A 15,882-nucleotide genomic window follows, 5' to 3' on the forward strand; every position below is an offset into this window, starting at 1 on the left:
AAATGTGCTGCGCAGAATATAAATAAAAGAACCAAGAATCTGAATGACAAGACAAGCAAAAGGTGACACAAAGGGCATCTGTAAAAAACCTCTCAGCAGCTGTAAAGCAGTTTATTAATAGAAGCTCTCTCGGGCACTGCAAGCCCAGACCAGAGCTCGCTCTCTGCTCGGCGCATCAGATAAGGCTTCGATGCAAAAAAAAATGCAGGAGCAGACAGGAGGGAAGTGTACTGCATGAAAGGATGTGACAGGCGCAGGGAAGGTCTTAGGCTTCAACCTCATTCCAAACTCCTGGAGCTGATTTGGAAATCTGTGACATGATGAAGCAGAAAGCTGAAAGCTGGCGGATGGAGCCTTGGTTTCTCTTAAAACTGTAACAGGGCTCTTTTAAAAGAACAGGTTGCCATTTATAGGAAAATCGATTCTCTTTGCTAATGTTGTAAACTAGACCTGACAGAGCAAGTCCGATGTAGAGCTAACCCTCCTACGCACACACGCGCACACACACAAACACACACGCACATGTGCATGCAGACACAAATGCACACGCAGTCACATACCACCAGCAGGCGTCTTGTTCAATATGACTACAGTTCCTGTCTTGTCAAGAAATTAATGGAATACAAAAGGAAAACCGCGAACAAAAATCTTCTGCTCGAGCACTTTACTGCCCTAGTAAATTGAAAACGGTATCTCTGTGGGACTAGTCTACTCACTCAGTGTGCGGTGAAACAGTCCAGTAAGCCAAGGCTTACAAAACCAAGGGTTTCAATTTGAAAATCTCTGTTAACTCCAGTTCCCTCTCTGCAAATGAATTCAATGGGGGGTCATTATACAGTCAGGAAGCAGCAATGTTCTTGCACTGCTCAGCAAACCATAAAAAATGATGGGAGGGGCAGCATTTTCACAGAGCTACAGCACCAAACAGCAAACAGCAAAGACGATAATTTCATCAGCACTCCATTGTGAATTAGATCCAATTAAACTAGATAAACACAACTGAGTTAAATACATTCTAGGCAGAAAATTGTATCAACCGATTGACTTAAGCTGAGTGTATTTATTTCTGGCATTTCTGCCATTCATTTAGGGAAAACCACATCAAAGGCACAAAAAGCAATTATTTACATCTCAGCTTTTAGTTCCTCTTTTCTTTTTAATCTTTAAGTACTTAGAATGAGAAAGAAGAGAATTTAAAGCAGAAAGACTATCAGCCGTCGTGACGATGACAGAAGCTGGCTGGTCTGCTGTGTGATTTAGAGTGGACAGGGCAGTTCGGACAGCCTGGTGGGCTGGAAGGAAGTGGGCAGGCTGGGAGGAGACACAGAGAGAGGAAGTGTGAAAAAAAGAGGAAACAGAATGGAAGAGAGGAGAGAGACAGAGAGTGAAAGTCAAGAAATAGGCATCAAAGATAGACGTGACTGCTCAGAGAGGACAGCCTCGGTGACCACAGCCTGGACACGGAAACTGGACACAGGTGGGCATGCCTGGCTGCCCATAGAGAACAGGCTCAATGACCAGAGCTTGGCCATACAAACAGGGCGACACAGGCAGACCTGGCTGCCCAGTGAGTACAGGCTCAGTGACTACAGCCTGGCCACAGACTGCCCAGAGAAAACAGGCTTAACCATAGCCTGGCCATGGAAACTGGACACAGGCTGATCTGGCTGCCCATAGAGGACAGGCTGTGATCCCACTGTCAGCAGGGAGAAGCAGAGATAGAGATGCACTTTCTGCTGCACAGCAAGAAAGGCTCTAGGATTAGATACTGTTTCCTAAAATAACAAATCAAATCCAAGAATTCCCACAGCTGTCAGAATCAGAATCCAATTAGAATTTGAAAGAAATGAAAAAGAGACAGAGAGAGATAAAGAGGGAGGGGGGATAGAGAGGGATGAGTCAGAGACAGGGCCAGTAATCTTATTAAGATCCCCCAAAAATCCTCAGATAAGAAACTGCAGTATTTTCCTCAACTCTGTTTTGCACTGTTTCTGCTCCACTGTGTAAGTCAGAGACAAAGGCTGCTTGTGCTGAAACGTCACATTTTTGGTTGCTGTCGTCTGCATCTGGCTCACGTGTTTTATACTGTAATTGCCCGATGAAAATGCGGACCTGTGTGTTTTCCGCAATTGTCTTAGCAAGTCGAGGGGAAGCCAGCAAACGCAATGGATGAAAGAAACGTCCATGAGAGGTTATCACACGGTATACCACAAACACCACACAGGAGAGACAGACCTTTTCAAGTCTGTACCGAAACCTGCAGGAAGGAATGAAACTGTCCTCCCCTGCTCTCTTCTTAGCCCGTGTAGCGCTACTGGCGCGGTGTGAACAGCTGGGCTGGGCCGACCCGAGCCGAGCCAGCTGCGCTTGTCGGACGAGTTAAGTGAAGGTTTATTCCAGGCTGAATAGAGAAGAAAAGAAACACAACGTTTCGGCCGTGGAGCCTTAAATTGCGCAGTACCAGCCGACTGGTCACCGGGTGCCTGGCGTTTCACTTTGAAGGCGATCGGGAGAAGAGTCGGAGACTCCGAGTTCAGATGGACAGTAGGGCGCTACTTTCCAGCTGGGTGGTGTTTATGAAATGCTTTAAATGCTTTAAATAAACACCACACAAATACGTCTGCAACCAGGCTGTCTGAAATACCCCCCGGCAGGACTGATTTCACACGAGAAAACGAGTTAAAGATGCGACGCCGTAGCTAGTTTTTATTGGTCCAGTACAGATTCAATGACACGCAGAAATCTGGATCTGCAGTCCTGAATGCGTGGAAAAGCAAAAACCAGTTTTTAGCTTCACCTTAGAAGTATCCAGCACCAGGACTCTGTCTCGCACAAGTTAACAGTTAAAGTCTCGGTCATTTTTTTTTTTGAAGTGTGACGCTTATACGTTAAACGGCATTTTACGGATCTTCGCCGTAGCTAGTTTGCTTTCGATGTCAAAAAGAGCTCCACGTTTATTAGAACGGAGGCCCCCCAAGCGGCGCAGAACAGTGACGTCACTCCCCCCCCGCGGGGCAGCTCGAGACACGGCCGTCGTTCGGGCAGCCAACCAGCAGGGGGCGGTGGCGCGAGCGCCGCCGACGTCACTACGAGCCACTCGCGTTCCTCCCGCGGATTTTGCGATTCGGAGATTTTTCTGACTCTTTCAGCCCGTCAAAGGTACTGAATTTGGAGATATTCCCTTCTGTCTCGAAGCAGCTATCGAGGGAGATTCACCCTGGAGACTCACCTCCACGGCCTTGCTTGTAAAGAGGGGGCACGCAGGCAGCACTGTGCGCTCCACTCTTAGGCGTAGAAATCCGCCCCCTGCCTTGTGAATTTCAAACTGCTTTTTTACGATCGACGATACAATACCACTTTAACGATTAACCAGCAAAAATAACATTAGTGCATCATATTTCTCTCCACAAATTTATGTTTCCACAAAGGAGCGCGTGCTCTGCGTTGTCATTGGCAACCGGGCCTACACGCTGCTGCCGCGCACAGTACCGGTCAAACGGAGTCGTTTTTAAAACTATCGGGACTAAAGACACAAGATTGATAAAAGGTACTATATATATTTCAAAATACATTCTGGGGTTATTTAAACAGTTTTAAAAATGTAACGGGTTGAAAAAAAGTACGCAACAGATGCACACTTCTTATGTTACGGAGGAAAATCTTTGTACTTCCTTGTTGAGAAGTTTTATATTACTATATTATTACATATTTTTTATGAAGGGATACTGATATGGTAGTTAACACTGCTTCAGGCTTCCTGAACTATATCCAGTATCTGACAAAATTAGTTTGCCTGATCCTGCAGCGGGGCTGCTGGTGCATACTGGCTGCAGTGGAGCAGTAGGTGGCGCTCTTAGCTCTGGGCTGGAATTCCCAGCCAATGCCCCAGTAATGTGAAAGGAGACACTGAGCAGTAGGAACTGCTGTCCTTCAGATGAAACACTAAACCAAGGTCCTAAAGCCCTGGTCATTAACATTCCTGTTCCAGTGATTTGCAGAAAAATGATTCTTAATTCTGTGCTGTGCAGTGGGGCTGCTGGTGCAGAATGGTAGCTGTGTGTGACCCTGGAGGGGCTGCACTTCGGTATTTGAGGAAGTGAGTCCCCTCCTTTGTGCAAAGGACTTTGAGATGAAAGTGATGTGGAAGCTGCAAAGAATGCAAATGACCTGCAATAACATTACACTTTATGATCATGTGTATTATTAAAGCTCTTTGTGGTTATAATTCCATGTGTTCTAAACTCACAAAATAAATCATTTCAGCCTACAGGAAAATGATTATAAATGTTATTAAAATGCAAAACCATTCCCTTCAGGTACAAAGTAGAAATTATTCTGATTTAATACATATTGGTTAAAGAAAAGGGTTGGCACGTTAGCACTGGCTTACAGTGCTGGAGCCCTGGGTTGGACTCCTGGGGTGCTGTCTGTACTGTATGTCCTACCCTTGTTCAGGTGGGTTTGTTCTGCGTGCTCTGGTCTCCTCCCACAGTCCAAGGACATACTGGTGGGTTAATTCGCTTGTGGGAAAATAGGAAAATAGGTGTGTGTGTCTGTTTGTGTGCCCTGCGATGGACTGCAGTCCTGTGCAGGGTGTACCTTGCCTTGTACATTGTACATTGCTTGCAGGGATGGGCCATGTATGACCCTGTATCTGTGACCCTGTTTTTGATAAAGCAGTTAGAAATTGGAAGGATGAGTGAAAAGAAAAAGAAAGAAAAGAAAATTCAGCAACCGGGCTGTGATTTCTGTCTATTTCAGGTACTGGAATTGCTCCGGTCATGCAGATTGACCTGGAATCAAAGATCACCTGACCAGGAGCAAGTCATTTTTTTAAACGGTAACTTCTGAATGCAGTTTGTTTTTGTTGATCTCAATTTGAATGTGGATTGATCTTATAATGAAAACCTGCCCTGGTCTTCAGGAACCACGTGTGTGCAGGTTAAAAACGTGACATTAAATTGTATTGAGCAACCTACACAGGTGGCCTTGAATTTGGCAGGGAGAACAATATGGTGCTCACTGTACACTAGAGAGCCGAAGGGCTTAGATTTAGTTGATGGTTAAAACATTTTGACGTCTTTTTTAATTACAGGCAACATAAATAATTATGGTCACAGTACATCTTTAAATTATCTGCAGCTGCAGTCATGGAATCTGGTCGCTCTGTCTGCACTAATTCTTTGTAAAGTTCTTCTTTTGTTTATAAGGGCTTTGAGTGGGTGACTTTCAACTGGCTTTTGTCTTCAAGTAGTCTTGTGCTTTCTGTTGTCTCGTGGCGAGGCAGTTAGTTCATCTCAATAGTTTCCGTAGCTGAAAGAGGATCTGCTGTGACAGGAAGGCTAATGGTGACTAGAGACCAGCATGGTCTGGAAGAGTGTGTATTAGGAACTTCGCACATGTATAGTGCAAACGTTCGGAAACACGTCACACAGACTGGTGATGAGTATTTTTAGACTCACTGATGTTTTTATTAGTGAACGGATAACCATCTTGCCTGATTGCAGACATTGAAGGTACTCTTTAATTGCAAAAACACCTTCCCGGCTTCCCTGTCTTAAGATGTTATTGCAGTTCACCCTGCAGTTGAAGATGTAGTACTTTTATATCAGACTGAAACATCTGCCGATTTTGGGCACAAATCATTGAAATTTTGCTCACGCCTCGAAAAATCTGCCGAGTGAGCTGAAACTGCCCACCTTCTCGTCTTTTCTCTCAGTCGTGCGATTCAATCTTTTCCACCTGACACTTGCACTGGTGAGCACTGCCCTGTCCTGTCCTGTTATTTACAGTACATCTTGCTAATTGCTCTCTTCTCTCTCTCTCATCTGTTGCAGCGATTGTTTAAGCCACTTGGCCAGGTCGTCACTGTAGATGAGAATCTGTCAGCTGACTGAAATTATTTAACTACTGAATGGGTTAAATAAAGGCTGATTAGTTTAACCGAGTAGGAATACAGTTCATCACATCCTCCTTTTACTAGGAAAGAGTGGGAGTGGATGCCTGTGCTGCCTCATATCTCTGTTCAGAGTACTTGGATTTTCAATATGTTGCATTCTTAGAATGCAAATGTATCTTTTTTGTGTAAGGTAAAGGTTTTTAATGCAATATTTTGCTATTGTAAGGAATTTGTTTCCTTGTGAAAGGAGGATAAATGTACCCAGCATCACACATTTGAGAGAACATATTTACCAGTGTCTGTATACTGTAATGATCTAAAAGAGCAGACAGCTGTTTGGGGATGCACAAGTATTGTCTCCAGTCTCTCTGTATGTTTTGGGTAAAGACTGTCAAAGTAATTCAAAGTACAGCTGTGCTCAGAAGATCAAACGTATTTATAATGATTTATAAGGCAATACACACATATATACTGTATATACAGTAGCACCCCCCAAATATGTAGCTTTCCTAGTAAAACGGTGAAACATTGAGATATGATTTAATCCTGACTCATTAGTGTTTGTAGTGCATTACAAAATAGAGAGATAGGGACTCAAAGTTATTAACTATCTATGGATTATAGTTAAGTAGTGTGAACAATATTGTTCCTTTCACCACAGTTTCCCTGTGACATTTCCAAGGCTTTAACAGTACTTTACATTCCATGTATTAAATGTTTTCACAAACTGTTTTTCGTACATAAAGATATACTGTACTGTATGTGTTGTAAAGTGAGATGCATTTAAAACCCTACAAATGAGTATTGGAATGAATTGCGCTCATGGAGTTTTTAATACCTCCCAGTGTATATACTGGATATTTCTGAAAGAGTGTCAACTTCATTCCGTAAAAGGTATTTTGAGCAACTTTTTGCAAAACACAGTGCATTTAACTTGCTTTGTGCGATCTCTACAGTACTTATTCTGTTGGTCCAATGACGATTCTTTTCTTTGGTACTTCTCTTTTTTGTTGTACTTGGCAGCTATAGAGCTAGAATCAGTTATTGGTCATGGGATATACCTCATACTTAAAGGCTTCCATAACGAACCCCTTTTCAGAACTCTTTGTTAAGAGCCTTGTCAATCTCCACACTCGGTCATGCTGTCAAGTAAGATGCTGTATATGCGTGTCAATGGTAATGTGCTACCTGTTGTCACATCATATTCCTAGAGCTACATCCATGGATTGAGTTTCTAGTTTCGGGTTTTTTTTGGAGGAAGGACCTTCGATTGAATCAAAACTCATGTGGCTTCTGTGTGTAAGCTGTGAACCTCTGAACTTGGCTCCTGTCTGGTAGATAAAGAAGCGTTGGAATTTTTTATTGTTACAGTAAGCATGATTCACTCTGGCCCAGATTGCATCCGTTTAGCTTAATTCCGTGCTGGCTGCGCCTCCCTAGGTTCATGAAGGCTGCGCTGGGAGAACTTTGATGTGAAGAATCTCTGTGGTGTATTGTTAAACCCTTAACCCTCTCAGACAATAGGTTAAACGTGTATTCTTTTTCCCTCAGATATCTGCTTCGCTGCAAAGAGTGGGGCATCTGAAATGAGGAAGGACACAAGCAGCTTGAAGGTAACAGCAAAAGCTTCCTTCATATTTGTCTTCCTAACTGAGAAAAACACTTGAACAACGTCATGAGAAGGGCGAATATGTAGTGTGATGTGTTCCTGGCCACTTGAGCCACGTGGTTCAGGGAGGCAGATTCTGGCCTGCTGCAGACGGGCTGTGTGCTCCTGATTAACAGTGCTGGCTTGTTCCCAGCAATTGATGGAGGAAAAGCTCCCCTCCCTCTTGATGTAAGCCAGGTGATTAGTTTACAGGTTTAATAAAGGAACAATCAAGACAGGATGGGCTGGGAGTGGCTGTGGAATGCGCAATGCTAGATTGGATTGTCTGAGAGATCACCTGGGACATGTTGAAGACTCCTCCATTCTTTAATCAAACTCCAAATCTTTCAACTCGTGTAACACCTGGAGGGAGTAAATCTTATTTTAGGAAGAAGAGGCCAGTGATTAAATGAACACTTAACTAACTCTACACTTTTTGAGAGTGTTGATTTATGTAGACATAATGATTTACCTTTGTTCTAGATCCTACCAACTGAGTAACAGGATAATAGCAAGAATGTGATGCATTCATCTTTAAAGGGATGAGCCATTTGAATCTTTACATGCAGGCAGGGTGAAAATAAGGCCAAAGGGCAAAATGTTTGTGGCTGCATGTACACTTATGAGAGTGTACTGTGGTAAATTTACTATAGGGTATTTGCTCTTTTCCCATGGGTTTTCTGTACTTACACTGCTGCAGTGCTCTACTTGCTGGGGTGTCTAAATCTATATTGAGCAAACCACAGTATGTCCAAAATTCGGCAGCCAGAATTCTGACCAGGTCTAGTGCAAGTGTTCACATTACTCCTATCCTGGAGTCCTTGCACTGGCTTCCTGTCAAATTCCGTGTGGACTTTAAAATCCTCATGGTCACCTACTGTATAAGGCTCTGCATGGCTTGGCACCTCAGTACCTGTCTGAACTACTATCGCCCTACTCCCCACCTCACAACCTTCGCTCTTCTAACTGTCCCCCAAGCCCCCAAGGATATCAGAGAGTCACCTTCTCTAAACTCCTTCACATCCAGACTCAAAACCTTCTTTAGAAGAGCTTTTACTGAACTGGTTCCATTCTTTATCCCTCTGCTCCTACTAGACTTAGTACCACCATCCACGGCCTCCTGTGTGTATTGTAATTGTGTTTTATCTTGTGTATTCTTCTTATTTATTGTTGTTGTCATTCTGTAAAGCGCTTTGAGAAGCCACCTTTAAAGGTGCTATATAAAATAAAGTTTTTTTATCATTATTATTATTCATTACACTAGAATTTGAGGACCTTCTGTGCTCAGTGTTGACTTTGTGTTCCTGTGTCAAAGAGGAAATATGTTCATTTTGGCAAAAAACACAAACAAGACAATTTGCCTCTGCAATAGGACAGAATTATGTTGCTGAGAAAACATTAACTTTATCAAATTTTGTGTTTGTTTCTCGTGGTCCATGTTTAGGGTCTTCGTCAAGCAGTCAAGAGCTTATCAAGAGATGTTTTATTTCCTTTGTGAAGAGATTATTCCAAAACCTGACTGAAAACATATTGTAACGCGTTTATTCATGGAATTGCTGCTGTGTGTTTGAATGCCAGGAAGGATTAATTGTGCCAGACAGTGTGATAAATCACTCATGTCTGTGCTGATAAATTGATCCTATAGGTGGTTTGTGGCGAAATTTCCGAGATGGAACCGTTTTCGTTACTGTAGTACTACGGCTTGCCACAAGAGGGAAACATGGAGTCCTCAATGCGTGTTTTGGCTGAAGCTCTTTTTCTAAAATGGCATACTTTAAATCGATAATTGCTTTGAAAACGAAGCTCTGAGTAATACCTCCGCGCATACAGTGTAAGTGTGTTCTCTTGTCAGCTTTCTTAACCCTTCCCAGTGAAACAGAAGAAAAACTCCAGCCTGTTATTATAAAAATGAATTAAAACCATATGAGTAAACATGGTAAATAAACATCTCTCATGTCCATTGCAATCAAGCATATGGAGAAGATTAAAGTATCTCCTTTACCCCCTGCACCTTTTATAAATATGGAAGGGAGGACACCACTTCTCAAAAAGTAAGATAAAGGTTAGAAAGTGTCATGACGTCTTTATGGCACATTGACTTCCACGTTTCCAGGTTATGCTGCAGGACATGACATGTTCACATGACATACACAAGGAGCAGATAGCCCTGCTGCTCCACAACGATGGTAATCCCCTGCTTAGATTCGTAAACCATTATACAGAAAGTGAAAGAGCTTTTTCTGTCTATATTTCAGCTATAATACAGCAGCTGAAATTGTAACTGTCACTGACTGCTATCGCTTCATCGTGAATAAAGTCAGTCCCTGTAATCAGAGTTTAATCAATGCCGTCATGTCTTTCATAGTTTGTCAGTCAAATTGGCAATAGAGGTCTCTTCAAACATACAGTACGATGTCAGCGAACCTTTAAGATTACAACACCGACAGTGGAATTTAACTGCAGAACGGCTTCAAACACTGTTCCTCTCACAGGCTAGCTAGTCTTGTCTACTTTTCTTTGTCAATGAGTCCAATTTAAAGTCTCCCTATCCCCTATGTACAAGAGCTGTTGTAGGATTTAAGACTGGTGCATCTTCCATTCATGGGGACTCTTCACCACTGTTGCCTTAGTATGGTAAAGAAACATTTTGACACACAGTGATATAACTTGGCCGAGGAGCTATTTTTATACGTTGGACTGATACACAACACCCTGTGCAGTAATACCCTCTAGGCTTCACTTGGGGGGAATGAGATTACACTGGCCAGGCGTTGTGGCATGTGAGCCAAGACCTCTCATAGTCCAGCACCAGAATAGTAAGTCTCCAGCACCGAGCTCAGTTCAAGGTAACGTACTGTAGGGATCTTGTACTCTAGGTAATGGTAAAGTTGATGGCTAGACCGGACACAGTGCTAACAGCAACATTACTGTCTTGTGCATTTGCAAGTATAACTAGGTAGCAGTATGTGTTTCTCACAGGCAGAACAGCTTTCAATTTCAGATTTACTCTGGGAACGAGCTCCAGCCATTTGTTCTGAGCTGTGTGGGGATGCAGGTGGAAAAGGTGCTTGTGAGTAGAGGGAGAGCTTTTAATACCCTTCCTGCATCGATATGACATTGAGATCTAGTGGGGGGATTTAAAGGAGGTACAAACATTTTTTTTGCTACTGCTAAGACAGCTACCAGGGACAGTGGAAGTATTTCTACCACAAATTTATTTTTATATTTCTAGGTCACCAGATGGGTTTTTAAAGTTTTTAATCTGTTCAAATCTATTTAGAATCTGTAACCTAAAAAAAAACGAATTACCCCTGAAGAATAGAATACATCTTCTTTTCTTTCTTCTCCAGTGTTATATTCAAGGAAGCTTTACTCTGTTTAGTCCTCTATTCATGACACGGTTACACAACACACAGCATATACTGTACTGTACCTGCGATTTCATTTTAAAGAAATTGGTCTTATGTTGACAGCAGCACAATCCCTATGTTGACTATTCAAACTACAACAGAGTGCATCTCTGTTCGAATGTCGCACTGTTTCACTGCATCGAAAAGGCAAATCGTTGACTTAGATGCAGCTTATAACAGTTTGTTTTCAGTTGTAGATTTCTGCCTGTGCAGTTTATTTTCCTTATTTTTTTTTATATTTCACCCTTCAGCCTGTGTACAAAAAACAGCAGTGATTTATTCTTAGACAGCTTTTGTTTGACTTGCGTTTCTGACAGAGTCCAGTACGCGTCCGACCTCCAGCCGTGTCGGCCAGTGAGCACGTATTGTACCTGATATGAGATGAAGCCTGATTGAATCTGAAACACGAGATATGGCACAGGGGGTGACAGAGAGGGGGCGTGGGGAGCGGGAGAGAGCGTCTGGATGTGTGAATGAGGGAGGGAGGGAGCCTGGTATGAGAGTGTGTTCTGAAGGAGGGATGGGGGGTGGGGACTAAATCCCGGTGACGTCTTTTAAGCTGCGAGTCAGCGCTGCCTCCCAGTCCTCAGCAGAGCCTACACAGAGGAGCACAGACACGAGGAGCAGAGCTGCACTTGCACCAGACGCAGGAGAGACAATGAAGCAGTGAGCGCAGGGCTATAGGAAAGCAGCACAGCAAGCGCAGTAGCCTTTCCACCGGAGACCAGAGAGAGCAAGGCGCACCGCTAGTTTTTTTCTCTTCCCTCCTGTCTCCTCTTTGAGAGATACGTTCCCATGCGATTCTTCAGACTCACATTTAAGTGTTTCGTGGATTGTTTTTGAAGGTGCTGTCCGGCTGGTGCTTTTTTGACCTCTTCTCATTTTTTTCCCTTTTTTTTTTTGAAAAAAAAAACAGCTGTTTTTCCGCATCGATTTCCGATCCACGGCGATATTTTATCAGCCTTTTCTGGGGCTGATTGTTTTTTACATTTCTCCAAAAAAAAAAAGAACTGATATCTTTACCCGCTGACTTTTATTGTTACGGAAAGCTGAGATACAGAACGTCCAAAAAAATCTATATCAAACGGAGAGAGCAGGTTCTGTTTTGAACTGGTTAGCCGCTACTGAGACTAAAAATAAGAACAGCGGTCTTGATTCTTGGATGACAGCTGAACTGTGACCAATGTAAGAGGATTCTACTACCTGAGGTTGTTGCTTTTTAAAAAAAAACAAAATACTGACTGAACACTTCTCTGGTCTTCCTCCCAGAGCTGACAGGAAGGGTCAGGAGGGTTTCTGGTTTGCTGCCGTCCAGCTGCGGAGATGGAGAAGTCGATGCTGAAGGACGACTGCTGCTCTGTGGTTTTGGGGGAGGAGAAGAAAGGGCACCTCATCCCGAACTGCAGTGGGCACCAGGGTGCCAACGGCAACCTGGTTGGCATAGCGGCGGCGGGGGCAGGGGGCGCGGGGGTGCCCGCAGTGGACAGGGTAGTGTACCCGGAAAGAGAGACCTGGACCAGGCAGATGGACTTCATCATGTCCTGCGTGGGCTTCGCTGTGGGTCTGGGGAACGTGTGGCGCTTCCCTTACCTGTGCTACAAGAACGGTGGAGGTAAGGCTTCATTTCCCTTCTGACTCTCCCCCACCCCCTCCCCCGCACCCCCAGAACCCCTTAACCCTCTCACAGTGGTGTCGTCACGGGCGGTTTGTCCTCCTGCCGCTCAGTTTTCCGACTGGAATTCAGGATGCACTTGTTTATTTTTGGTCAGTTACCGCTATGTCACTGACTCAGAGTCATGTGCACACTTCAGATTCCAGCCCCCGACAGCCACGCACTCCGCCAGTCATTACCTATCAGATGCAGGTAATCGGCAGCAGTAGCTAAAACTTGAGTGCGCAGAAATGTTGTATCTGTTCTCTGTAGAGCTCCCGTGACGTACAGTAGCTGTGTCAGTAGCTTTTGCAAGCTGCGCAAAACTGAACTTTAATGGGAGATCAAATGGCTTCTCAAAGGACTATTTAAACCCTACGACTTTCAAAATCAATTAATGGTTTGCTTTCGGATAATTTTGTTTGACAGTGAAGACCTGGTATTATTTACAGCAAATTTGAGTAAGAGCCTTCTGTTTAAAGGAGCACTCACGTATGTTGTAGCTTCTAAAGATATATGAAAATCTTTACATCTGCCTGACTTGTCCATCAACAATCTGTTCATATCTGCATGTGTTTATGTCTGCTGCCGTTCCCTCTCATAGCCTCTCGTGATCTCTCTGCCCCTGTTCCTGTCTCCAGGTGATGTAACAGTGAGAGACTGAAAGGGGAGAGTCAGCTTATTGTGTCAGAGTGGTACAGCACCACACTGCTCCGTCTCTGGCGATGGCTGCTTTCGCTTTCTCTCTGGTTAGAAACACGAAGGGTTTTGTCGTAACAGCACTTGTTCAAGCGCACAGGAGCGCGACGCATTCTTCTCTGTCCCGTCCCTGCCCCTTGTACCCGTCTATGATCGACCCTGTTCCCATGTAGCTCCCGTAAAAGAGCGTTTGATCCCTGGGGATCCCTTTCCCGCTTTCTCCCGGCCTCCCCAGCTCTCTGCACACACTCTTCGAGTGTTCCTGTGGAAGGTGCCACCCTGTGAGCCGCGCGCCTCCTGTGTCTGAAGGACGCGTGGGGATCGACCCTCTTTGTGTTCCGTCCGTCCCTAGTTATTGTCTTCTTGACAAAACATAATCCTGTATTTGCAAATCGGAAAAAAAAAATATCCTGGCTGTCCTGCTCCGAAATTCTGTTTCATGCTGCCATCGTTTTTTCTCTCTGCGTGTGCTTATTTCTCCTAAACCTTGGCAATAAGCAGTTTTTTTTCTTTTCCAAAAGCTTTTTACCTCATTTTAATTGATTGAATCACCGTTTGATCTTTGATACAGAGGCAGTCTAGAAGGTAGGACTACAAATTTTCAAAGAGAACTAATATTATATGTATCTCTGTCCTACAAGAACGCGTTCAACAATATTATTATTGCTTTGATAGTTGACGTAGTCCATCTGAATCTAAACATTGCATAAAGTCTAATGAGTTGAATACATAATGCATTTCAGTTTTTTCATGCACATTCATTCAGTTTTATCTTATTTTGCACCTATATTATTGTGCCAAAAAGCAGATACACTAAGTGACTCCTGTGCTTTTCACATGTGTGCCACCATGAGTGTCACGCTCCTCCAGAAGGGAGGCGCTTGCGCTCTGAGTGTTATTAAGAGAAAACGTGTGGTGGAAATGGTTCTGCAGCAGGGCTCTGTTCAGCAGCGGAGGCTTGCGTGCGTTCTGCTGCTCGCTGGGAAAAGGCGCCCGCGCGTCAGTCCCAAGTCTCCTCTCCGTGCTGAAGCCTCGATTTCGTCTGCTGCCAAGAGGGCTGTCGTGATGCGAAACATCAGTTGATTCAGAGGTTACAAATGGAGCAAAATCCTGTCTTTTTTTGTAACAGGATGCATGTGCTCCTGTAAATGCCAATTTCTAGAATAGGTTTGCTAGTGAAAGCCCCAGATTGTTGTTTAGTTGCAGGAGGTCCTTTAGTCTCACGGTCTCTTCTGTTGACAAAACTGTTATTCTACCTTGAATTTCTGTCTGCATTCAATATACTGTATTAGCATCCTAGGCTAAGGGCGCCCATCTTAATTACAATTTGGACAGGCTGTCTGCATGATTGATACAGTTTCAGAGATGACCAAAATTATTACCTGCAAGGCTGCGTGAGTAATTTGTTGTTCTTTACTGGTTTTAAAAAGTATTTGTGGATTTTGTTGAGATTATGCATCTGTAGCTGACAGACACAGGATTATCAGCAGAATCACCAACTTCTCGGCTACTATGTTATCTATGTGATATCTTCAGATCAAAGAACCTACTGTAAGCAAGGGAGGGCCATGTTGCTGTTGCTGTAAGTGATGCTGGTGGACCAGTAGGTGGCGCTCTTTCCTCTGGAACAAAATTTCGAAACCAATGCCTCAGTGTGGTGACAGTGGACATCCTTCGGATGAGACTTGACTCCTTAGTCTTTAAAGATCCCATAGTACCTTCCAGGTGTCCTGGCTGGATTCTACTCTGGGTTTCTTCAATCTGGTCCCCTAAATGTTCTTCCATAGTCCAACTGGTGAAGCAGTTTCTCCCTTCTCCCTCTGATCTGTTGTGCAGTGGGGCTGCTGCTGCAGAATAGTTTCTGTGTGTAGAAGCAGGTGGAAGCTGGGCTTCAGTGATGTTGGCTTCACGCTTTGGGCTCCTTAGGTATAAAACAATCTGTATTATCCTGTATCTGTATTAGCCCCTGATTATCATTCATTGTTATCTCAGAATGAATTCTCAAGAGAGAATGAATCATCACAGCCGCAACACCCATTGAACCATTAACGCATTTTTAAATGTGAAAATATTTACTGCGTAAGATCACTTTATTGGCCATATACAATTTCTTGCATTAGGAATTTGTCTTTTCGCAGACCCCAGATCCTTAGCCACAGAGCCACTGCTCGGCTACATGTTTAGAGTCGAATGAATATCCATTTGAAAGTCACAGTTCTGATCGAAATAATTGCCAGGGAGCATGCAGTAGACAGAAGCTGTTCATGCTGCATGTGTGCTGTAAAGATTCGCGAGGTCATTTCTAGATGGAACGTGAAAATTAAAAATGTGTTCTGGCCCTGCTGTTTATGTCACACAATCCTTTCCTCGGCCATGCTTTTCCATCATTCTGAGGTGGAGTGAGAGAGAATATGTTTTTCCCTCTTTGTCTGTGATATTTTTTATCTTCCTGTCTCCCTGCATGTCTCTCAGCTTCATTTACACATTCCCTGACCTGTCAGAGAACTGTCTTCACATGCATTTTGTTTCAAAACCTTCCCGTTCATGGTGAATGGTCAGTGCCTGAACCCCTCCC

General features: G+C 43.8%; 1 protein-coding gene across 5 annotated transcripts in view; it reads left to right on the forward strand.

The window, feature by feature from the left end:
* Positions 1-3,142: 3,142 nt before the first annotated feature.
* slc6a8 (solute carrier family 6 member 8) overlaps positions 3,143-15,882 on the forward strand; it is a 64,309-nt gene continuing 51,569 nt past the window's right edge. The window contains exons 1-3 of one of the 5 annotated variants that reach the window (XM_015360807.2): positions 3,143-3,159; positions 7,451-7,512; positions 12,227-12,569. In XM_015360807.2, coding sequence (XP_015216293.2) covers positions 12,281-12,569 — 289 coding nt within the window. In that variant the 5' untranslated portion in view covers positions 3,143-3,159; positions 7,451-7,512; positions 12,227-12,280. Of the gene's footprint in view, positions 3,160-4,761; positions 4,841-7,450; positions 7,513-10,303; positions 10,394-11,524; positions 12,143-12,226; positions 12,570-15,882 lie in introns of those variants that run through there. The other 4 variants (XM_015360678.2, XM_015360947.2, XM_006625288.3 and 1 more) reach the window with 4 other exon arrangements.

This window comes from Lepisosteus oculatus, chromosome 2, assembly GCF_040954835.1.
Source record: "Lepisosteus oculatus isolate fLepOcu1 chromosome 2, fLepOcu1.hap2, whole genome shotgun sequence".
In the NCBI taxonomy this organism is placed as follows: domain Eukaryota; kingdom Metazoa; phylum Chordata; class Actinopteri; order Semionotiformes; family Lepisosteidae; genus Lepisosteus; species Lepisosteus oculatus.